The 22178-nt window shown below is 39.7% G+C and overlaps 1 protein-coding gene and 1 long non-coding RNA gene across 11 annotated transcripts in view; both read right to left on the bottom strand.

The window, feature by feature from the left end:
* GPATCH8 (G-patch domain containing 8) overlaps window positions 1–22178 on the bottom strand; it is a 75384-nt gene that overhangs the window by 7994 nt on the left and 45212 nt on the right. For 5 of the 10 annotated variants that reach the window (XM_032279390.1, XM_032279391.1, XM_032279389.1 and 2 more), the window contains 4 exons: window positions 20888–21031; window positions 16794–16830; window positions 3784–3833; window positions 2511–2641 (listed from right to left, as the gene is read on the bottom strand). In XM_032279390.1, coding sequence (XP_032135281.1) covers window positions 2511–2641; window positions 3784–3833; window positions 16794–16830; window positions 20888–21031 — 362 coding nt within the window. Of the gene's footprint in view, window positions 1–2510; window positions 2642–3783; window positions 3834–16793; window positions 16831–20887; window positions 21032–22178 lie in introns of those variants that run through there. The other 5 variants (XM_032279394.1, XM_032279395.1, XM_032279393.1 and 2 more) reach the window with 3 other exon arrangements.
* On the bottom strand, window positions 4721–14625 carry LOC116552686. The gene is made up of 3 exons (XR_004269490.1): window positions 13895–14625; window positions 6909–6915; window positions 4721–4733 (listed from the first exon to the last, which is right to left on the bottom strand). It is a non-coding gene; the product is annotated as an uncharacterized LOC116552686 (long non-coding RNA).

The following is a 22178-nucleotide window of genomic DNA, read 5'->3' as shown; positions in this document are numbered from 1 at the left end:
ATTTTTTGTAGAGACAGAGTCTTGCTATGTTGACCAGATTGGTCTTGAATACCTGGCCTCAAGGGATCCTCCTGCCTCTGCCTCTGCCTCCCAGAGTGCTGGGATTAGAGGTGTGAGCCACCGTCCATCTGGCCTACATTTTTTTTTTTTTAAACAGTCTTGCTTTGTCACCAGGCTGAAGTGCAGTGGCACGATCTTGGCTCACTGCAAACTCTGCCCCCCAGGTTCAAGCAATTCCTCTGCCTCAGCCTCCTGAGAGCTGGGACTACAAGCACGCACCACCATGCCCAGCTAATTTTTTATATTTTAGTCTAAGGGGTTTCACCATGTTGGCCAGGATGGTCTCGCTCTCCTGACCTCGTGTTCCGCCCGCCTCAGCTTCCCAAAGTACTGGGATTACAGGTGTGAGACACTGCACCCGGCCTTTATTGCAATTTTTATAGTGTGTACACTACACAATGCACACTATACCCTTAAATTCCAAATAAAGAACTAAATAGCATTAGATACCTATTTGTATGATGTCCTTGTTATCTGAACCCCAGCTACTAGCTGTCCTCAACTCAGGGCTAAGTATATTCAGACAATGTGTAATCTCTTGCTATCTAAACTGTTACTACTAGAAAATGGGAACTGAACAGATTTGGAGAGCAAGAGATACTTACACTTATGAAACCTACTCCATAGCAAACAAACAGAAAACAACCCTCCCCTTAAACTGAATAAAAAGGGGATTCTGTTTTTTGAGACAGGGTCTTGCTCTATCAGGCTGGACTGCAATGGTGCAATCACAGCTCACTGCAGGCTTGATTTCCCAGGCTCAAGTGATTCTTCCACCTTAGCCTCCCCAGTAGCTGGGACTACAGGCATGTGCCACCATGCCCAACTAATTTTTAAGATTTTGTTTTTAGAAACAGGGTCTTTCCTATGTTGGCCTGGCTGGTCTTGAGCTCCTGGATTCAAGTGATCCTCTTGCTTTGGTCCCCCAAAGTGCTGGGATTATAGGTGTGAGTCACTACGCCGAGCATGTGCTTTTTAATATAAATGTTAAAAAATGGGAATAATTGTAACAGTGTCATCATTTATTTATTGAGTATCTCTGATGTGCTAGGCATTCCTTCAAGCATTTCCAAGTTAATAACTCAATCACTCCTCACAACTGTAAGTTGTTTTTATTTCTATCTTACAGACATGGAAACTGAGGCATAGAGAGTTTAGATATAACTTTATTAAGTCAAACAGTAAGAAGAAAATGGCCTCAAAAATATACATACTTAATCAGTATATTATACTGCAAGTTTATAGATATGCTTTTTATTTGAAAGAAGGATCAATTAAACATTTTAAGGAACTGGAGAACATTAAGTAAAATAACCCAGAAACAGAAAATTAAACACTGTAGGTTCTCACTCATATGTGGAAACTAAAAAAAAAGTTGATCTCATAGAAGTAAAAAGTATAACAAAGGATACTAGAAGCTGGGAAGGGTAGGAGAGGGAGAGATTTATTACAAAATTACAGCTAACTAGGAAGAGTAAGTTCCAGTGTTCTATACCACTGTAGGATGACTAGAGTTAACAATACTATGTAGTTTTGGCCGGGGGGTGGTGGCTCACGCCTGTAATCCCCGTACTTTGGGAGGCTGAGGAGTGTGGATCAAAAAGTCAGGAATTCGAGACCAGCCTGACCAACATGGTGAAACCCTGTCTCTACTAAAAATACAAAAATTAGCCAGATGTGGTGGCGTGCACCTGTAATCCCAGCTACTTGGGAGGTTGAGAAAGGAGAATTGCTTGAACTCGGGAGGCAGAGGTTGCAGTGAGCTGAGATCGTGCCATTTCACTCCAGCCTGGGAGACACAGTGAGACTGTCTCAAAAAAACAAAAACAACAACAAACCCAAACAAACAATACTATCTGGTTTCAAGTAGCTAGAAAGAGGATACTAAATGTTCATGCACGAAGAAATGATAACTGTTTGAGGCGATGGATATGGTAATTACCCTGATCTGATCACTTTGCATTATATGTACTGAAACATTACTAGGTAACCCGTGTATATGTACAATCATTATTTGTAAAAAAAAAATTAAGATTTATAGTTTTTAAATCTTTTTTTTTTTTTTTGAGACGGAGTTTCGCTCTTGTTACCCAGGCTGGAGTGCAATGGCGCGATCTCGGCTCACCGCAACCTCCGCCTCCTGGGTTCAGGCAATTCTCCTGCCCCAGCCCCCTGAGTAGCTGGGATTACAGGCACGCGCCACCATGCCCAGCTAATTTTTTGTATTTTTAGTAGAGACGGGGTTTCACCATGTTGACCAGGATGGTCTCGATCTCTTGACCTCGTGATCCACCCGCCTCGGCCTCCCACAGTGCTGGGATTACAGGCTTGAGCCACCGCGCCCGGCCAGTTCTTAAATCTTAATTTAATTCTTAAATTATAAGCTTAAATCTATACAATTTTAAGGATTATAATTATCTGTACAACCCTCTGAGAAAAAATATACTCACCATTCAGCTTGTTTTCTTTGCTCTGCCAGCTCATGGAGCCGCCGAAGGGCTTTTTCCTGTTTTTTCTCATCCTTGCGGGATCTTGAAGAGACATTTCGAGCAAACTCTCTCTGCTTGAGATCTTTTAATCTCTGGGTTAAAAGAAAGAAAGATACAGAGGGTGGATGATTTAGAGTAACTTAGGAATCTGAAAGCAAAGCCTTAGGACATGACCCTCAACCAATAGTTACAGTATTAGTGTAGAATACATTATCATATTCTCTTATGGCAATTGAAAACACAATGGCTGATTACTTTGGGTATAGCACTTGCAGTATCTGCATTTCTAATAAGGACAACGTAGCATTTGCTTTATTAGGCAAAATAAAATGATCTCAAATGCAACAAGCAAATTTTAGAACACTGGGAGGAAAGAAAAGGGACTATTTAATCACCTGCTCCTCCAGGATGCAAAACTAGACAAACAGAACATGAGATAAATTGCAATACCACAAGCCAAAGAGAACAGAAAGGGGTTAGGCTAGTACAGAAAATTACCCAGGTGTAAGATCTTGAAAAGCAATGTACAGCTTACATGGGGGGGTTATTAAAATTAGAACAAATAGAAAGTATACTTTTATTTCACCATAAAAAGGTGTTGTTATTTTTTTTTCAGCATGAATAGAGGTTTCCTGTAACTACTGAATAAACCCGAGAGGTCTTCCAGTGCTAGCATGTTTAGAGCTCACCAGTCTGACCACTTTATTTGGTCAGCCTGCTGAAAGTAGTATGTGATCCTTCATGGCCCTGAGAGGAATATCCAGGGGATGAGGAGGGAGAGCAGAGGTAAGTCAAAGATTTTATTACTTAAAATCCAGATAACAGAATGGGTCTTTTATTTTCAGAAGCTACTGTATAATTTTCTTTAAAACAAAACAAACTACAACCAAAAAAGAACAGTGTTATGACACACTGGTGACAGAACCCAGACATATCTATCTGCAATGAAGACACAACTAAAATTATTTTCAAGACATTAGATAACACAAGAAACAAACAAAACAAAACATATACATTAGCCTATGCTTTTACAACAGCATTGGGAAAAGGAATTTGACCCAGTATAAAGTGGACATTGCTTTGTGGAAAGGCATGATGTTTAACAGACAGAGGAATTTTCTTACCTAATATTTATGAAATGTGTTTTGAATCTTTTTAAATTGGAAGAGGGGAAGGGTAGAAAGACACACACAATAAAAGATATACAGCTAAAGACACTAGTAGAAAAACTCACTCTTGTGATCTGGGCTCCCAAATTAGAAGGATTTGCTTTCAATACATCAGCTGAAAATGTCACATCACAAAGAAAAAAAAGTAAAAAATAAAACAAGAGTGGAAGAGAAAAAAAAAAATAAAGCAAGCATTACTACAAAAGCTCTCTTAGTGAATCTGTAAACTATTATACTGAACAATCAGGGACAAAGCCATCAACTCTAAAAGGGCTGGGGAGAAGGGAAGCACCTGTACAACATATATATGTGTACATACACACAGACTGACATAGTAAGCCCACCTAGAAAAATGAAACTACCTGTACTTCTTCCAGAAAAATGGTTCCAGAACTTTGGAAAAGACCATTGTGGCATAAAAAGCAGTCTTGTTTCTATTAGCCCTTATTTTGGGGAAGTTGAAGCAATGAACAGCTGACAAAACTATTAGTGCCCATCATTAAGATTTTTTTTTTTTTTTTGAGACACAGTCTCTCTCTGTCGCCCAGGCCGGAGTGCAGTGGCATGATCCTGGCTCACTGCAGCCTCCACCTTCCAGCTTCAAGCAATTCTCATGCCTCAGCCTCCCAAGTAGCTGGGATTACGGGCGTGCACCCCCATGCCTGGCTCATTTTTTATATTTTTAGTAGAGATGGAGTTTCATTATGGTGGCCAGGGTGGTCTCAAACTCCTGGCCTCAAGTGCTCTACCCGCCTTGGCCTCCCAAGGTGCTGGGATTAAAGGCATGAGCCACCATGCCTAGCCCACAATTAAGATTTTTATAATACCACTTCAAGATAAAGGATCAACTATTTTAAATAAATATGAATTCCAATTTCCTCTTCCTGAGGTGAATGGGGCAGAAATAGAAGGCTTATCAGGCCTATTATATGATTACCTTTGGCCACAAACCTAGTTTTTTCTTCCCCAAACATGTAACAGGCTCTCTAGCCAAGATTTAGATAGAATGTATCTTCTTCTCATATTTGCCATTTCTCCCTCTCTCCTCTCAGCTCAATGCAACCTCCGCCTCCTGGGTCCAAGCGATTCTTCTGTCTCAGCCTCCTGAGTAGCTGAGACTACAGGTCCCCGTCACCATGTCTGGCTGATTTTCTGTATTTTTAGTAGAGATAGGGTTTCATCTTGTTGGCCAGGGTAGTCTTGAATTCCTGACCTCAAGTGATCCACCCACCGTGGCTTCCCAAAGTGCTGGGATTACAGGCATGAGCCACTGTGCCCGGCCTGCCATCTCTCTCTAGCTACCTGCTAAGACTGGAAAATCTCCCTATGCCATTTCTCCCCTTCTTACAAATATTTCATTACTTTTAGGAAGCATTTTTCAAACTACATGACATTGTCCAAAAGAACAATCATTTTGTCAAAGTATGGAGTCTCCAGGCTGAGCTGAGACTAAGCTTTCCATTCAGCAGCCACTCTGTACAGCCTTCAAGTTGAAGGAATAGAACCATGTCCACATCATGCTGAAGACATCCTATCTCAAATTCCCACCACAAGAATATGGTTGGAGGTAGAGAGGGAAGAAAATGGGATGATGTAATAAAAGAATCTAAATTGCAGGCTCCCTCTGGGCATATCTATCCTAATTAATACCCCCATATGGCTTAGAAAGGCTCCCAACATCACATTTTCACACTACAAACTTTACAGTTAAGTCTGCAGTCCCAAAAGCAGAATTGAGAACCCCAGAATTCTAACCCCAACCTTAAGAGGCAGGACTCAGCAAACCCTCTCAAACTCAATATGTATACTTGAGGTTTCTCTCAGATGAGGACATTCTGGTGACTTTTTTTTTTTTTTTTTTGAGACGGAGTTTCACTCATGTTACCCAGGCTGGAGTGCAATGGCGCGATCTCGGCTCACCGCAACCTCCGCCTCCTGGGTTCAGGCAATTCTCCTGCCTCAGCCTCCTGAGTAGCTGGGATTACAGGCACGCACCACCATGCCCAGCTAATGTTTTGTATTTTCAGTAGAGACGGGGTTTCACCATGTTGACCAGGATAGTCTCGATCTCTTGACCTCGTGATCCACCCGCCTCGGCCTCCCAAAGTGCTGGGATTATAGGCTTGAGCCACCGCGCCCAGCCCATTCTGGTGACTTTTAAGAGAAAAAGTCTCACTTTGTTGCCCAGGCTGAAGTGCTGGGGCTATTCACATGTGTGATTCCACTACTGATTGGCATGGGAGTTTTGACCTGCTCTGTTTCTGACCTGCACCAGTTCATCTCTCCTTAGGAATCTTGGGTTGGTCCCCTGCTCCTGGGAGTTTGATGTCCACTTAGTGCAGACACCCAGTCAGCATAGCGCACTGTAGCCCAGAACTCCTGGGCTCAAGTGATCCCCTAGTCTCAGCCTCCCTATAAGTCAGGACTACAGGAATGCGCCACCAGACCTAGCCAAGACGTGGGTTATAAGGTTCACATTTTCGTTTACCTAGAATGAATGCCTAACTCCAAGTGTCTCCTGCCTACTCAAGGTCAAACTAAATTCTCACACAGTCTCTACTGATCCTTCAAAAGAGGGAACTGTTCTTTCTGAACTGTCCTTAGTGGTGCTTTGTCATATCACTCACCTAGCAGCTATCGTATTTTGTTCTCTGATCAGTTACTCTTGTCTTTTAAAAAGGCAGTATGTGACAGCTTCAGAGTCAGGAAGCCTGGGTTCAAATCCATTAATTACTAGCCAATCCACTTACTACTAGGTGATTTCACCTGAGTTCCAGTTCCCTCATTAAAAAATAGAGCTATCCACCTACAGATTTACAAGATTAAATGTCAGAATAAATGTAAAGCATTAAATAAGTCACAACTGTTCAATACTGCCTTTCCTCTGTGTGGGGCAGGGACTACAGCTTATCTTTATAATCAACCCTGCAGTGCATGAAACAGTACTAAGTCTAGAGAGGGCATATGATAAATGTCCAGTGAATAATTCAGTTCAAACATTAGATCCTTCATTTTCCCCCAAATAAATTTTTCTACCATTTATTTGTAGGAAGGGTTGATATAAAGTATTCTTATATTTTTATTAGGGACATATTAAGGTTATATAGTACGGTCCACCTAGCTACCGCTGCGGGTATCCCTTATTTTTAAACAGAATTAGGCTAAATGACAAAAGATACTGGCCAGAAACTTCTCAGCTTCTTACCTAAAAAGTTAATTTTTATAAAGGCAAAAGGCCCTAATCAGAGTAAAGTTTTCCAAAATTGCCTATTTTATTCCAAAAGGCTACCAAGGTCTGGCTCATTTGCCACGGAATGCCCATGTGAAATTCTGTGAATTGTATCTGTACTTTTCTCTTAAATTCTAAAGAGGAACACAACTTTAGATAATTTCTTCAGGTGAGACTACAGCAACATGCCTGCCTATCAGAGTAAAGACAGTTCAGAAAAAGATCAAAAATTGCAGATACGTCATCAATCTTGTCAAAGTCTGAGCAAATTTTCTATCATACACAAAAATTCAAGTTAGATTCCAAATTGGGACATTCTCATGTGAATGGATTTAATTATCCATTTAAGCTGACTCAAAAGCTATGAGACTATATCCTTATATCTGAAAATTATACAATATGCTTTCTGAAGAGCTGCTAATAAATTAGCTTATTTTATTGAACTACTAATGCCTAGTAACAAAAACTTAAGCCACAGAACATATTTTTAGTTGGGAAATATCTTGATTCAAGAAAAGGAGACTGAACCCCACTGAAAATAAAAAGATATGAAGATCCTGTTTTTCTGAAAAATCAATAGCATTTTCCCAAAACCACATACATTTGTAGCACAGTACAGAATGGAAGAAACGTTTCCCACAGATCCTTAATCACATGGTGGCTGGGATTTCCATTAAACTTTCCAGAAGACCAGAAGAAAGGCAATACCTTAACAAATGATCCAGTACTTGAAGTACCCATCCACATTAAACGCTGAAAGATTAAGCCAAAGAAATGAGAATCAGGTAAATCTGAATGTAGATTATAAATGTGCAGAAAAGGTTCACCCCAGCAGCCACCCACTTATCTTTAAATGTAGACTTCAAGAGCAGAAACGTTCTGCCTCACAGTGTCTATTAAAACAAGCCAACTATGGCAATCAGGCTTTGTAGAACATCCGTAAAGTGGCTGTCAAGAAATATGGCTTCTTTACATAGTGAAGAGCAATAGTGTTCCTGCTCAACACTGACTGAGTTTAATAAGACACATATTTCTGTAAAGTGTTCCCCAACCACAAAATACAAAGGTTTAATAAAATATTTTCTGTATCTTTTAGTGCTATGCTTCTTTCTTCTATCAAAATAAAATTTGACACTAGGAGTTTATATTTGATGGAGTATACTAAGAATAATTCTGACTACTATCTTTCTCAAGTATTTCAAATTGATTATCTAAATTTAAAGAATAAAACCTGTTTTTATCATGTGAAAGGAATTTCAGGCATCAGAAAACAGGCAGAATTTAAGGCAGAGTATTTCCTATTGCCACTAAAGACCCACGGTTCTACATTTACTCAGCTCTGAAGAAACTTGATTTTGTCTCTTTAGGATCAAAAAATTATCCATGGTTTCTTTCTCTCACCGGATAGCAACTCTGCTCTCCTAACAGGGACTGAAGCTTAGTCTTCCTTTGTAACTATGCAATGCAAACATAGTTGTCTATGGCACAAAAGATGCTCACTCAGTATTTATCAAACTGGGTTGTGGCTCACACCTGTACTCCCAACATTTTGGGAGGTTGAGGTAGAAGGACTGCTTGAGGACAGGAGTTCAAGACCAGTCTGGGCAACATAGTAAGACTGTCTCTCAAAAAAATTTTTTTTTAATTATCTGGGCGCAGTGGTGTGTGCTTTGTAGTTCCAGCTATATGGGAGGCTGAGGTAGGAGGACTGCTTAAGTCCAGGAGTAAAAGGGCACAGTGAGCTATGATTATGCCACTAAACTCCAGCCTGGGTGACAGAGCAAGAACCTGTCCTTTTTTTTTTTGAGACAGTCGCCCCGTCACCCAGGCTGAAGTACAATGGCGCAATTTTGGCTCACTACAACCTCTGTCTCCTGAGTTCAAGCGATTCTCATGCCTCAGCCTCCCAAGTAGCTGGGACTACAGGTGCGTGCCACCATGCCTGGCTAATTATTTATATTTTTAGTAGAGACAGGGTTTCACTATGTTGGCCAGGACGGTCTTGAACTCCTGACCCCAGGTGATCTGCCTGCCTAGGCCTCCCAAAGGGCTGGGATTACAGGTATCAGCCACTGAGCCGGGCTGAACCTGTCAAAAAACAACAACAACAACAAAAAAACAAACCCACAAGAATGTGTTGTATCTTGACCACTATTTCTGGCTAAGGATAATCTGGCCTTCTTCAAATCTCAACCACTTCTTTTCCTCTTATGTCAACGATCCGGTATACCAAAACCACAGCCTCTGTGGAAATCTCCACTGTTTTTTTTTTTTTTTAATAAAAAAAAATACAAACAAAACATTAACAAAACCTTAATGTGGGTCTCCTCTCCCCTTCCTAACTGAAGCAATAATGCTGTAGTTTTTGTTTGCCTAGGTAAGCCTAATTCATGTCTCAGAGTTTGATGTTTATGGATAAGATCACCCAAGATATCACCAGGTGGTGGGTGAGAGAAAAGAACAGGAGGGACTATAGAATGTCTCAGTAATAAACTACCCAGGAAAGGAAGATTATATATGAATGGTTAGGAAAAGCCAAGTTACTGAACATTAGATGCAAATTATTTCTTTTAGCATATGCCTATGAGTGATGAAAATTAATTTTATTCAGTAACAGAGAAAACTAGATACTAATGCCAATTACAGACAGTAAAAAAAGAGAGAAAAAAATATTTTTATTTTTACTGAGATACAGTATCCCTCTGTCACCTAGGCTGGAGTGCAGTGATTTCGGCTCCCTGCAACCACCACCTCCCACTTTAAAGCGATTCTCCTGCCTCGCCTCCCAAACAGCTGGGATTATAGGTGCCCACCACCTCGCCCACTAATTTTTTGTGTTGGGATTACAGGCATGAGCCACTGTAGCTGGCCCCAATTTTTTCTTTTCTTGAGACAGAGTCTCACTCTGTTGCCCAGGCTGGCGTGCAGTGGTGTGATATTGGCTTACTGTAACCTCTGCCTCCCAGGCTGAAGCGATTCTACTGCCTCAGCCTCTCGAGTAACTGGGACCACAGGCCTGTGCCACCACATCGGGCTAATTTTTTTTGAGATGAAATCTTGCTCTGTCCACCCAGGCTGGAGTGCAGTGGTGATCTCAGCTCACTGCAGTCTCTGCCTCCTAGGTTCCAGTAGTTCTCCTGCCTCAGCCTCCCAGGTAGCTGGGATTACAGGCATGTGCCACCATGCCTGGCTAGGCTAATTTTTGTATTTTTAGTAGATATGGGGTTTCACATGTTGGCCAGAATGGTCTCGATCTCTTGACCTTGTGATCTGCCTGCCTTGGCCTCCCAAAGTGCTGGGATTAGAGGTGTGAGCCACTGCGCCTGATGTATGGTATATTCTTTTTTTTTGTTTAAATTACTTTTTGTTCTTCCAAATTCATGTTGAAATCCTATGGTATATTCTTTAACAGCACCAAATGTGCCTGCTTTAAGGCATTTACATATAATCAACATATACATACACACATGTACATATGTATATGGAGTATATATTTTCACCACCACCACCACCATGAAAATTTAAACTGGTTAATGAGGTTTTAAAAACAACTTTTGAGATAGAATTCATATACTCTAAAATTTACCCCCCACCTTTTTTGGAGACAGGGTTTTGCTTTGTCACTGCACTGGAGAGCAGTGGCACAATCATAGCTTACTTGCAGCCTCAACCTCCCAGGCTCAAGTGATCCTTCCCATCTCAGTTTCTCTCTCTCTCTCTCTTTTTTTTTTTTTTAATTTTATTTTTTTTAAATTAAATTAAATTTTTTTTAGATGGGGTTTCACCATGTTGGCCAGGCTGGTCTCAAACTCCTGACCTCAGGTGATCCATCCACCTTGGCCTCCCAAAGTGCTAGGATTACAGGCTTGAGCCACACCATCTCAGCTTCTCAAGTTGTTGGGACCACAGATGCACTCCATCATGCTCGGCTAATTTATTTTTATTTTTTATAGAGACAGGATCTCCGTATGTTGCCCAAGATAGTCTCAAACTCCTTGGATCAAGGGATCCTCCTGCCTTGGCCTCCCAAAGTGTTGAGATTACCAGTATCAGCCACTGCTTCTGGCCCAAATTCACACATCTGAAGTGTCAAATTTAGTGGGTTTTAGTATATTCTTAGAATTGTGCAAGTAACACCACTATCTAATTTTAGAACATTTTCATTTCTCCCAAAAGAAACTTCATATTCATAAGCAGTTACTCCCCATTTCCCCTCTGCCAAGCCCCAGGAAACTACAAATCTGCTTTTTGTTTCTATGTATTTGTTTATTCTAGACTTTTTATATAAATGAAATTGTATAATATGGGGTCTTTCATAATCAGCTTCTTTAACTTAGCATACAAATTTCAAGATTCATGCATGTTGTATATATTAAGTCTTTCCTTTTTATTGCTTAATAATATTCCATTGTACAGATGTATCACATTTTATCCATTTACCAGTTGATGGACATTGGGGTTATTTCCCTTTTTGGCTATTATAAACATTTTAATGCAAGTTTTTGTGTGGACATATATTTCCCTTGGGTATATATTAGTAATATGGTAGCTTTGTATTTAATGTTTTGAGGAAGTGTCAAAAACTTTTCCAGAAGTGCTGTATCATTTCACTACCTCATTAGTAATGTAGAAGGGCTCCAATTTCTTGATATCTTCTCCAATACTTTGCTAGTGTATCATTTTTGTTTTAGCCATCCTAGTGGGTATGAAATGGTATATATAATATTGTGGTTTTGTAGATAATGAGTTTTATGTATACAGGTTAAGTATCCCTTATATTAAATACTTAGAACCAGAAGTATTTTAGATCTTGGGCTTTTTTAGATTTTAAAATATTTGCATTGTATATTTACTGCTTGAGAATCCCACATCTGAAAACCCAAAATGCTCCAATAAGCATTTCCTTTGAGTGTCATGTTGGCACTCACAAACTTTTGAATTTTGGAGCATTTTGGATCTTAATTTTTTGAATTTAGGATGCTCAATCTGCATTTACATAGCACCCCAGAACATATCTGGGGACAAAGATTTGCCCCATAAGTAAAATTTGAAGGTGCATAAGTCATTAGAGCTGTTTGTTCAAAAGAAAATGGAACAGCAACAACCCAGTTCAGAGCTCTCTTTAACAGTGCTGTCACTAAATAACTTATTATTACTTAGGCCGTTTTAATCTTTCAGACTACAATAGAACAAAGAGTCTAATCCCAGAATCTCTACCATAGTGTATCACTGTGATGAATTAAGTGTAAGAGGCAGAAAGGTTGAAACTGAAGAACAAAAGTAAGGCAGAATCATTTTTAGTCAACTGGGATTGTATACCAAGATGAAGAACAGTTGGAAATACATAACAAGAGAATGCCTGGTTTACCTGGCAACATTAGGTCCTGAAGGGTCTGTTTGAAGTCACCCCTCCTCACAAAAGCAGACAGCTCCCCTAAGCAGAGGGGATTTTTTTTCAAGATTTTTTTTTTTTTTTTTTTAAGATGGAGTCTCACTTTGTCACCCAGGCTGGAGCAGTGGCATGATCTCTGCTGGTTGCAACCTCCGCCTCCCAGGTTCAAGCAATTCTCCTGCCCCAGCCTCCTGAGTGGCTGGGATTACAGGTGTGTGCCACTACACCCGGCTAATTTTTTTGTATTTTTAGTAGAGAAGAGGTTTCACTATGTTGGCCAGGCTGGTCTTGAACTCCTGACCTCAGGTGATCCACCGGCCTCGGCATCCTGAAGTGCTGGGATTACAGGCATGAGCCACAATGCCTGGCCTTCAACAGATTTATTTCAAGGTTACCTATGTTATGATTGCTAGGTCTAAAACGTTTACTCCCAACATAAACAGAGGGGGTGAGTACATAAGACTTAAGAAACATGCTAAATTTTTGGAAGATTAGCCAAATGATGTCAATTTTCTTATTAAGCAAAACAGACCCCAAGAAAATGGAATAAAGAACCGCTGAACCCAACATTTTCACCCTGCTGCTATAAGTTATTAAAATAAAATAAAACTACATGTTCAAGTGCTGAGAAGCATTGCTTTCTTCAAACCTGTGTTGTTTCTTAAAGCATAATCTCTTTTTTTTTTTTTTTTTTTTTTTTTTGAGAAGAAGTTTCACTCTTGCTGCTCAGGATGCAGTGCAGTGGCGTAATCTTGGCTCACTGCAACCTCTGCCTCCTGGGTTCAGGCAATTCTCCTGCCTCAGCCTCCTGAGTAGCTGGGATTACAGGCACGTGCCACCATGCCCAGCTAATTTTTTTGTATTTTTAGTAGAGATGGGGTTTCACTGTATTGACCAGGATGGTCTCGATCTCTTGACCTCGTGATCCACCCACCTCGGCCTCCCAAAGTGCTGGGATTACAGGCTTGAGCCACCGCACCCGGCTAAGCATAATCTCTTAAGAGAGCTGTGCTAAATCGACATTTATAAAGCCTTGACATTCATGATACTTTCTAATTTCCCAAATGGATTTCACATCTTTGCCAATAATCACTTTTTAATTTTTTTTCTCTCTCTTTTTTTTTTTTTTTTTTTTTTGAGAAGAAGTTTCACTCTTGCTGCTCAGGATGCAGTGCAGTGGCGTAATCTTGGCTCACTGCAACCTCTGCCTCCCAGGTTCAAGCTATTCTCTTGCCTCAGCCTCCTGAGTAGCTGGGATTACAGGCATGTGCCACCACACACGGCTAATTTTGTATTTTTAGTAGAGATGGGCTTTCTCCATGTTGGTCAGGCAGGTCTTGAACTCCTGACCTCGTGATTCACCTGCCTTGGCCTCCTGAAGTGCTGGGATTACAGGTGTGAGTCACTGCACCCAGCCTACTTTTTGATTTTCTAAGGATAAAACATTCTGTAAACACCCAAAATATTGAGTACCTAGGGAGTATCCTCATGAGTATCTGATCTGGATGATTTCACTTCTTAGAAGTGTCATTCTTTTTATGTTAGTCCTAGGCACTTTCCTTTTTTATATACTTCTATGTTTTTTTCCCACTAACAACACTGCACTGAAAAAGGAACCCAGTATGTATTTCTTCAAATATGTATTGGCTTGGGAGAGGTCTAACTGATTTGATGTTCTTACTGTCCTGATGCCGTATATATGAAGTTTACAGAGGGAGGATCACATGCTGTAAAATATCTTGACAGGCAAAAAAATTTTATCAGTATAACAGTGAAAAATTCAAGTGGAAAGTGGCCACACCAAACTTCAATTAAGTCCCTGTGAAGTCTAAAAATGATCATTCCTTTCATCACCAAGGAAATTCTCAGGGACTACTTCAATTTAGAATCTGTTTCATTTTTGAATAATAAGAAATAATCTAAAATTTCTGTTCCTTGGTAATATATGTTATCGGGTAATGAAACAGTCAACTAAGAGTAAGTAATCCTGTCAAAAAGGAGTTGCAAACAATTTAGGTAACGTTAACTAAATCATGTATTAACAGTCTATTCTGTACAAATCAAAATAGTCACTGGTGGCTGCTAGAGGCTTCACTGTTTTAGTTTAGCTACTTAAAGCTCCAGGGAACTCCTGCTTTTGTTCACAACTGAAACACACCTTGGAATTAAATAAAAGTTCAGTCCTGCCGGGCGCGGTGGCTCAAGCCTGTAATCCCAGCACTTTGGGAGGCCGAGGCGGGTGGATCACGAGGTCAAGAGATCGAGACCATCCTGGTCAACATGATGAAACCCCGTCTCTACTAAAAATACAAAAAAAAATTAGCTGGGCATGGTGGTGCGTGCCTGTAATCCCAGCTACTCAGGAGGCTGAGGCAGGAGAATTGCCTGAACACAGGAGGCGGAGGTTGCGGTGAGCCGAGATCGCGCCATTGCACTCCAGCCTGGGTAACGAGCGAAACTCCGTCTCAAAAAAAAAAAAAAAAAAAAAAGTTCAGTTCTTTTAGAAAATGTAAAAAGTATAGAAGTTTTCATATAAAGGGTATTTTAGCAGAAAAAAGAGGAAGGCTCAAAGTATCTTCCTCTGACTGAGATACTGATTCTTTCTACAGTTAAAGTTTTTTTTTCTTTTTTTTGAGACAGGGCCTTGCTCAATATATTGCCCAGGCTTGAGTGCAGTGGCACGATCTTGGCTCACTGCAATGTCCACCTCCTGGGCTCAAGTGATCCTCCTACCTCAGCCCCTCCAGTACCTGGGACCACAGCAACTGCCACCACATCCAGCTAATTTTGGGGGGGATTTTCTGTAGAAACCGAGTTTTGCCATGTTGCCCAGGCTGGTCTCGAACTCCTGGGCTCAAGCGGTCTGCCTGCCTCAGTATCCTAAAGTGCTGGGATTACAGGTATAAGCCACTGCATTGGCCTAAAGGATTTCTGAAGATGCTTTACAGTACCAGATTTTGATAATCTGGATCAGACTACTAGAGATTGAAATTGCAAGGAAGTTGGTCCCAACACTATTAGCAAGGAGGCAGCTTTTCAATGTGCCAGTTTCCCATCATCAGTCAGAACCCATGGGAACTTGTGTGGGAAGAAGGGAAAAACATAGGCCTGACTCACAAATTCAAATGTTTAGAGGAGTTCACCAGATAACATAATGAGTCCACAGATTGGTGTAAAAGAAAAGATGAAGTGGAGATCACAGCTTAGTTGGAGAGTGAGCAAATAGATAGCAACTGTTCAGCTTTAGTCCACGGTTATGTTGAAATGTAGGCCCAAAGTTGTCAGATAATTTTAATTTTTCAAGATAAACCAAAGTCTAAATTTTGTAAAATCCAATTTTCAAAATTTGGGAATCAACTGAAATTAAAAAAGGAAAAACTAATAACATGGAGGCTAGATAAAATATATCTGTGAGATAATTGGTGACCTCTAGCTTATGTACTAGAAAGACCTTTCGTGGCACAAACAAGAGGGTAAGATTAGAAAAAAAATCCCGAGTAGGTAACAAAGTACAAAGGAAGCAGCCAGAGAGTGAGAGAGAGAGGGAGAAAGTGTGTGTGAGAGAGAGAGAAAGAGAGAGAGAGAGAGAGCAAGAGAGAGACAGGAGAGAGGGGAGGGAGGGAGGGAGGAAAGGAGGGGAAAAGAAAAGGAAGAAAGAAAAAGGGGAAGGAAGGAAAGAAGGAAGGGAGAAAGGGAAGGAAGATTACTAAGGTGCTGCTATTAATTTACTTTTGGGGAAGATAATGTTCTTTGGAGTCTGAATTTTAGGCCCCGTGAAATACTAAAGAAAATGATTTCCACTGTCATATCCATTAGCAGACAAATTTTTAAAAAAGATATATAAAATAATTAAGGAGGCAAGGAGGTAGGAATAGAAAAATCTTTAGTTTCAAATTTGTCTGTAACTTATACTAAGCCAACAAAGGTAGGAGATGATCAGTGCCAATGTCTACTGAGCAGTCAGGTGTATCAAAATTAACTCATTTAAAAAGGAATCATCTTTGGGTTTCTTCAGAAATAGAAAGACCTACTCCTGGAGATTTCAAAATGTATTAACATTGATCACTTGAAAACTAGGGTTAAACTACTGAAAAGAGCCAAAATATCTAATCAGCTTCTGTATCTCTGAAGATTAAGCTGGGTCTTAATATTTTGTGTTAATGACTCTTCATAAAATATTGGAAAATATGAGAAAAATGAGTGAATAGGGAGAGGCATATAACACCCCTGCCTCCTGTCAGGAAAAAAACAACCTAAACCTTGAATGAAAGTGACCATATAGCTCTTTTTGAGAGATTATTTGTGCTTATTAAAGGTAAGGGTATGTTTAGGATCCTGCCTCTACTATAGTTTACCACTAACATAATACATTATTTCCCTGAAAAATCTTAATGGTGAAAATCTGATAGAAGATGGAAACTAGGAACTGCTAATACAGGGTTGAAAGTACTTACCTATTATCTCAGATTCATAATAATCCTGTGTGCCTTCCTGGAAGACAAGACAGGGTGTCTTTATGATTTTAGAGCATGAATTTGGAAAAATGGTAGGTCCGTTTGTAAGGTAAGTTCATGTTCATCAAAGAGGAATGAAAAATATATCCTTCTTCCTGCTAGCGGCCATTTAGCTGTGTTGTACCAAGGTCAATTAAAGATTCCTTAGAAATTATTTTTTTTCTTTTCCGAGACAGGGTCTTGCTCTGTCACCCAGACAAGGGTACAGTGGTATGATCACAACTCACTGCAGCCTCAAACTCCTGGGCTCAAGCATTCCTCCTGCCTCAGCCTCACAAGTAGCTGAGACTTATACTGTGCATGTCACCACACCAGAGTATTTAATTTTTTTTTTTTTTTTAGAGAGACAGAGTCTTGCTCTGTCACCCAGGCTCGGGGGCAGTGACACAATTATAGCTCACTGCAGCCTTGAACTCCTGGCCTCAAGAGATCTTCCTGCCTCAGCCTCCTAAGTAGCTGGGATTACAGGCATGAGCCACTGAACCCAGCAGGTTCCTCAGAAATTCCAAGTTCAGGGAAGAGATGAACTATGAAAATTTAGTGCTGTGCTTCTTTTGTTTATATATTTATAACATTCTGTTTTGAGATTTTACTGTTCGTATTAAAACAGCAGTATGAAGAAAGGTGAAAAAGCCTACCTTTCAAGCAAATGAAGAACATTTCACCAAAAAACAAGCTTGTAATACATGTTTTGCTTTTTTTTTTAAATACATAAGATGAGCTTTGGTTAAGATGAAGGAATAAACTCACATGCATTCATTAATTACACCAGCTAAAGATTTTTCTCAGACCAGGGATCACAGATATATACTCTTTATTAGTGAATAGGCAGTCCATGAGTTCTCCATGGGCAATCTTAATTTTGTATTTTTATTTTAATGATACTCTAAAAAAGAATAAGTGAATATTCTGGATCATCTAGATGAGCACTTTATACATGTTTACAACATAACAGATGACGTAACATGATAATAATTTGTTTGTACTAAGAAAGGCCAAATGACACAATATCATATATATATATATATATATATATATATATATGTCAATATTTTGTTAATTCTGATAGAACAGGGTTTTCAGCCTCAGCAATATTAACTGCCATTTTGCCTCTTTGTTTCAAGGGGCTTTCCTGTGCACTGCAAGATGTTACCAGCATCTTTGGCCTCTAACTACTAGATGTCAGTAGTATCACACCCTTAGTTGGGACAACCAAAAATGTCCAGAGACATTGCCAAGTGCCTCCTGGGTGACAAAATCTCCCTAGATTGAGAATGACTACAATATAGAAAAGTGGGAAGAACTGAGGTAACACATAGTGTGAGGAGAATAAATATGTCAAATTCAAATGAACCAAAGATGTAACAATTTCTACTACATTCAGGTTGAAGACATTGTCACTAAAACATTATCATAGATCACATTAATGTTGTCAATGTCAATTTTATTAAATTGTAAATCTGTTTTGCTTTGATATAATTTTTCCCCTTAAAAGGCAAGTCTATACATTATTCAAGTTTGAATTATACTTTTTCCTGGTTTATGTTTTCTTTTTTTTTTTGAGATGGAGTCTTGTTCTGTCACTCAGGCTGGAGTGCAGTGGTGCCATCTTGGCTCACTGCAACCTCCACCTCCTGAGCTGAAACAATTCTCCTGCCTATAGTAGCTGGGATTACAGAAACACGCCACCACGCTTGGCTAATTTTTTTCTTATTTTTAGTAGAGATGGGTTTCACTATGTTGGACAGGCTGGTCTTGAACTCCTGACCTCAAGTGATCTGCCCGCCTTGGCCTTCCAAAGTGCTGGGATTACAGGCATAAGCCACCACGCCCAGTCTTTTTCCTAGTTAAAACTTGACACAGAAGTCATCTATCAACTAGTGTGTAATCTTTCCTTTTTTTTTTTTTTTTTTTTTTTTCCAGGCTGGGTCTTGCTCTGTCGCCTAGGCTGGAATGCCATGGCATGATCTTGCCTCACTGCAACCTCCACCTCCCAGGTTCAAGCGATTCTCATGCCTCAACCCCCCAAGTAGCTGGGATTACAGGCATGTGCCATCATGCCTGGCTAATTTTTGTAGTTTTAGTAGAGACAAGGTTTCATCATGTTGGCCAAGATGGTCTCGAACTGACCTTAGTTCGAGATAACTGATAAAAAAATTATATCAAGGCAAAACAGTGATTCTGTATGCCTTGACCTCCCTAAGTGCTGGGATTATAGGCATGAGCCACCGTGCCTGGCTAACCTTTCTAAATATCCTTTTTCTGCCTAAGGTATCTTCTGTTATTATATCGCAGATATTTCTTAATTGAAAACATTCTCAAGAGCCCGAAAACTTGGGTATATACTTACATACTAAATGTCTGTTGTTAATTAAATAAAAATAAGTAACTTGAGAGAGCTTTTTGTTTTGTTTTGTTTTTTTGAGACAAGGTCTTGCTCTGTTGCCTGGCGTGAAGTGCAGCGGCATGATCATGGCTCACTGCAACCTCAAACTCCTGGGCTCAAGTGATTCTCCCACCTCACCCTCTGGAGTAGCTGGGGTCACAGTCAGGTGCCACCACACCCAGCTAATTACATTTTATGTAGAGACTGAGGGAGGGGGTGGGCCTTGCTACATTGCTCAGGGTGGTCTTAAACTCCTGGGCTTGCGAAGTGGTGCGATTACAGGTGTGAGTCACTGTGCCCGGCCTGAAATTTTCAAATTATAAATACACTGAAAAACTGGAAAAGGTCCTGGATAAGAAGTACTCACTGTTGCATTTTTCTTTCCTGAAAAACGAGTCTTTGAAAGAGTAAAAAAAGTAACTGTCAATACAGCTTGTGTACATACACACACACACACACACACACACACACACACACTCTCTCTCTCTCTCTCTCTCTCTCTAAATTTCTCTTCTTTGAATCAAGCAAAGCTGACAATATATTAAAAGAATGTCCAAAGGTATATAGTAAGTTGAAAAGCTGTCTTGAATACAAGTCCATCAGTGGAAGAATCTTAAATTGGTTAGTTGTAGTTAAATGTGGGAGACTGTTCCAAAAGAGTATATCACAACCAACTTATAATTTCTCCCCATTCTAGTAAGAGTAAAACTTGGTCAAAGACTGCCTTTTACCTGTGAATGAGGTATGGTTGGCTAGAAGATGAAGGTTAAAAAAGTCTTAGTTCAACAAGTCTAGCTTAAGAGATATCATTCCAATGCTCATAAATTTACAAGTTTAACAAATACGACTATTGTACCCCCCAAAGAGCTAGTAAGTTATGCTAAAGTCACCCAAGATCAAATAGCTTGAAATTCTTTAATAAACCAGAACTCTCCTTTAGGTTGTAACAATTTACTTCCCCCTTCTAATCTCCCAGGGAGACTATTGCCATCTCCTATATATCAGTAACTAGGTTAGGTACAATTTTCTTTTCTAAAATGATGGGGTGGCGGCCAGGGGGTGAAGGCAAAGACTGCAAAGAAAGTGTAATTCATTTATCAACTCTTCAACATGCAGCATCAGAGTTTTTTGTTAAAGTTAAGATAGCATCTAATTTTATTTTCCTTCTGAAGATTTATCTAACTTCCAAGGTACACTGAATAACAAAATGACTTAATAATAGAAAACAGTAGCCAATAAAGCATGAACTCTTATACAGGGAAGTTCAAAAAAACACAGTCTGCTGAATAACTCTTAAAAGTTTAACATGTTAAGAGCAGAAATGGAAACAAAGTTCCCAGTGACCCTCAGCTGAATTACAAAATTAAATAAAAACTTAGAAATCAATCAAAGGCAAAAACATTATATAAGATTTATAAACACAATTCGTCAAATAATAGTGTATATGTGGGGGTGGTGGGCTTGAGGGGGTGTCTATGTCAGGATTTCTGCTACTGAAAAAACGAAGTGTGTCAGATGACTGCAGATAAAGACTGGGAGACACAAGAAATCACAGACACCAAGCTTTTGGGGGTATACTCATAAAATTCAATCGTTGTAACAATAGATAAGGTACCTTCTTCTCTGTTAGCAAGTAACTATAACTCACCTGCTTGTGTGCATGATCATAGGAGTTGATATGGTTATCAAATTCCTGATGTTTCTGATACTGCTTATCACAGAGTTCACAGTAAAAGTTGGCTCTGAGGTCTTCCAAGGCTTTGGCAATTGCCTTTTCTTTGTCAACATAATCCTGCAAGAATCACAAAATACAAAGAAACAAAAAAATGAACTTGGTAAAACTTTAAGTGAACGTTATATTCCAAAACCCGAAAAAATCTGAAATCTGAAATACCTTTGGTCTCAACCAGTTTGGATAAGGGATACTGAACCTGTATTAATACTCTAGTTTTTAGACACTAAGGCAAAAAGCATTACCTAGTCTGTAGCCAATGATGGAGTTAAATATTCTATGGTCCTTCTCCATATAAGCTGCACTGGTTGGAAAGCCAATCCACAGATATGTGTTATCTGCTGGTCTTAGATTTAAAACTGTGGGATTCTTACATGTGAGAGGAGGGTGGAGAAAAACAACAACAAGAACACAAATTGTGGGACTGACTCAAAGGCAGTCCAATTTGCCTCAGCAGTTCCACTTAAAAACTAGACATCAAAAGATACCTCAAGTGAAACATGTTCTGTTTTGGGGGAAGGGAAAATAAAAAGAAAAAAAAGATACCTTAAAAAGAAAAAATTGAAAAGATACCTCAAAGCAAGCTGAGTATATTCATTTGCTAATGTTGCACAGAACGATGAGAAAGGGAGAGGAATGCTAGGTGACTACTTGCTAGACTTTTAGAGCATGGCAGATACATTACTTTCATAATGAGCAACTCCTTCTAGCAGACTGATCTAAGAAAAATAAGTGTTATCTCGAAGACTAGATCTACAGGACTATATCTATAGTTTCAAAGCAGCTCTATCATCTCCCAAAGGAACTACTTAATCAATAAGCAAGAACAGGTTGTATTTTCTGGAGTGGCAGCACTGAACTAATTTGAATAGACTTATTAAAACTGAAAAGTGAGTATGTATAGCATATTGCTATTTTTGCCCTATCTAATCCTTCACAATAATTTTCTCTGAGAGTCCTGTACAGTTTCAGGTTGTTTGGCTATTAAATGACTTATGGCTTTTTTTTTTGGTGACAGGGTCTCTCTCTGTTGCCCAGACTGGAATGCAGTACAGATCATGGCTCACTGCAGCCTTCACCTCCTGGGCTGAAGCAATCTTCCCATCTCAGCCTCCCAAGTAGCTGGGACTATAGGCATGTATCAGCAAACATAGCTAACTTTTGTATTTTTTGGGAGATGAGGTCTCACTATGTTGCCAAAGCTGGT

This window comes from Sapajus apella, unplaced genomic scaffold (assembly GCF_009761245.1).
Source record: "Sapajus apella isolate SASKATOON/1434 unplaced genomic scaffold, GSC_monkey_1.0 scaffold12, whole genome shotgun sequence".
Classification (NCBI taxonomy): Eukaryota; Metazoa; Chordata; class Mammalia; order Primates; family Cebidae; genus Sapajus; species Sapajus apella.
Note: the sequence above shows the minus strand (reverse complement) of the source record. Positions and strands in the feature narration are given on the sequence as shown.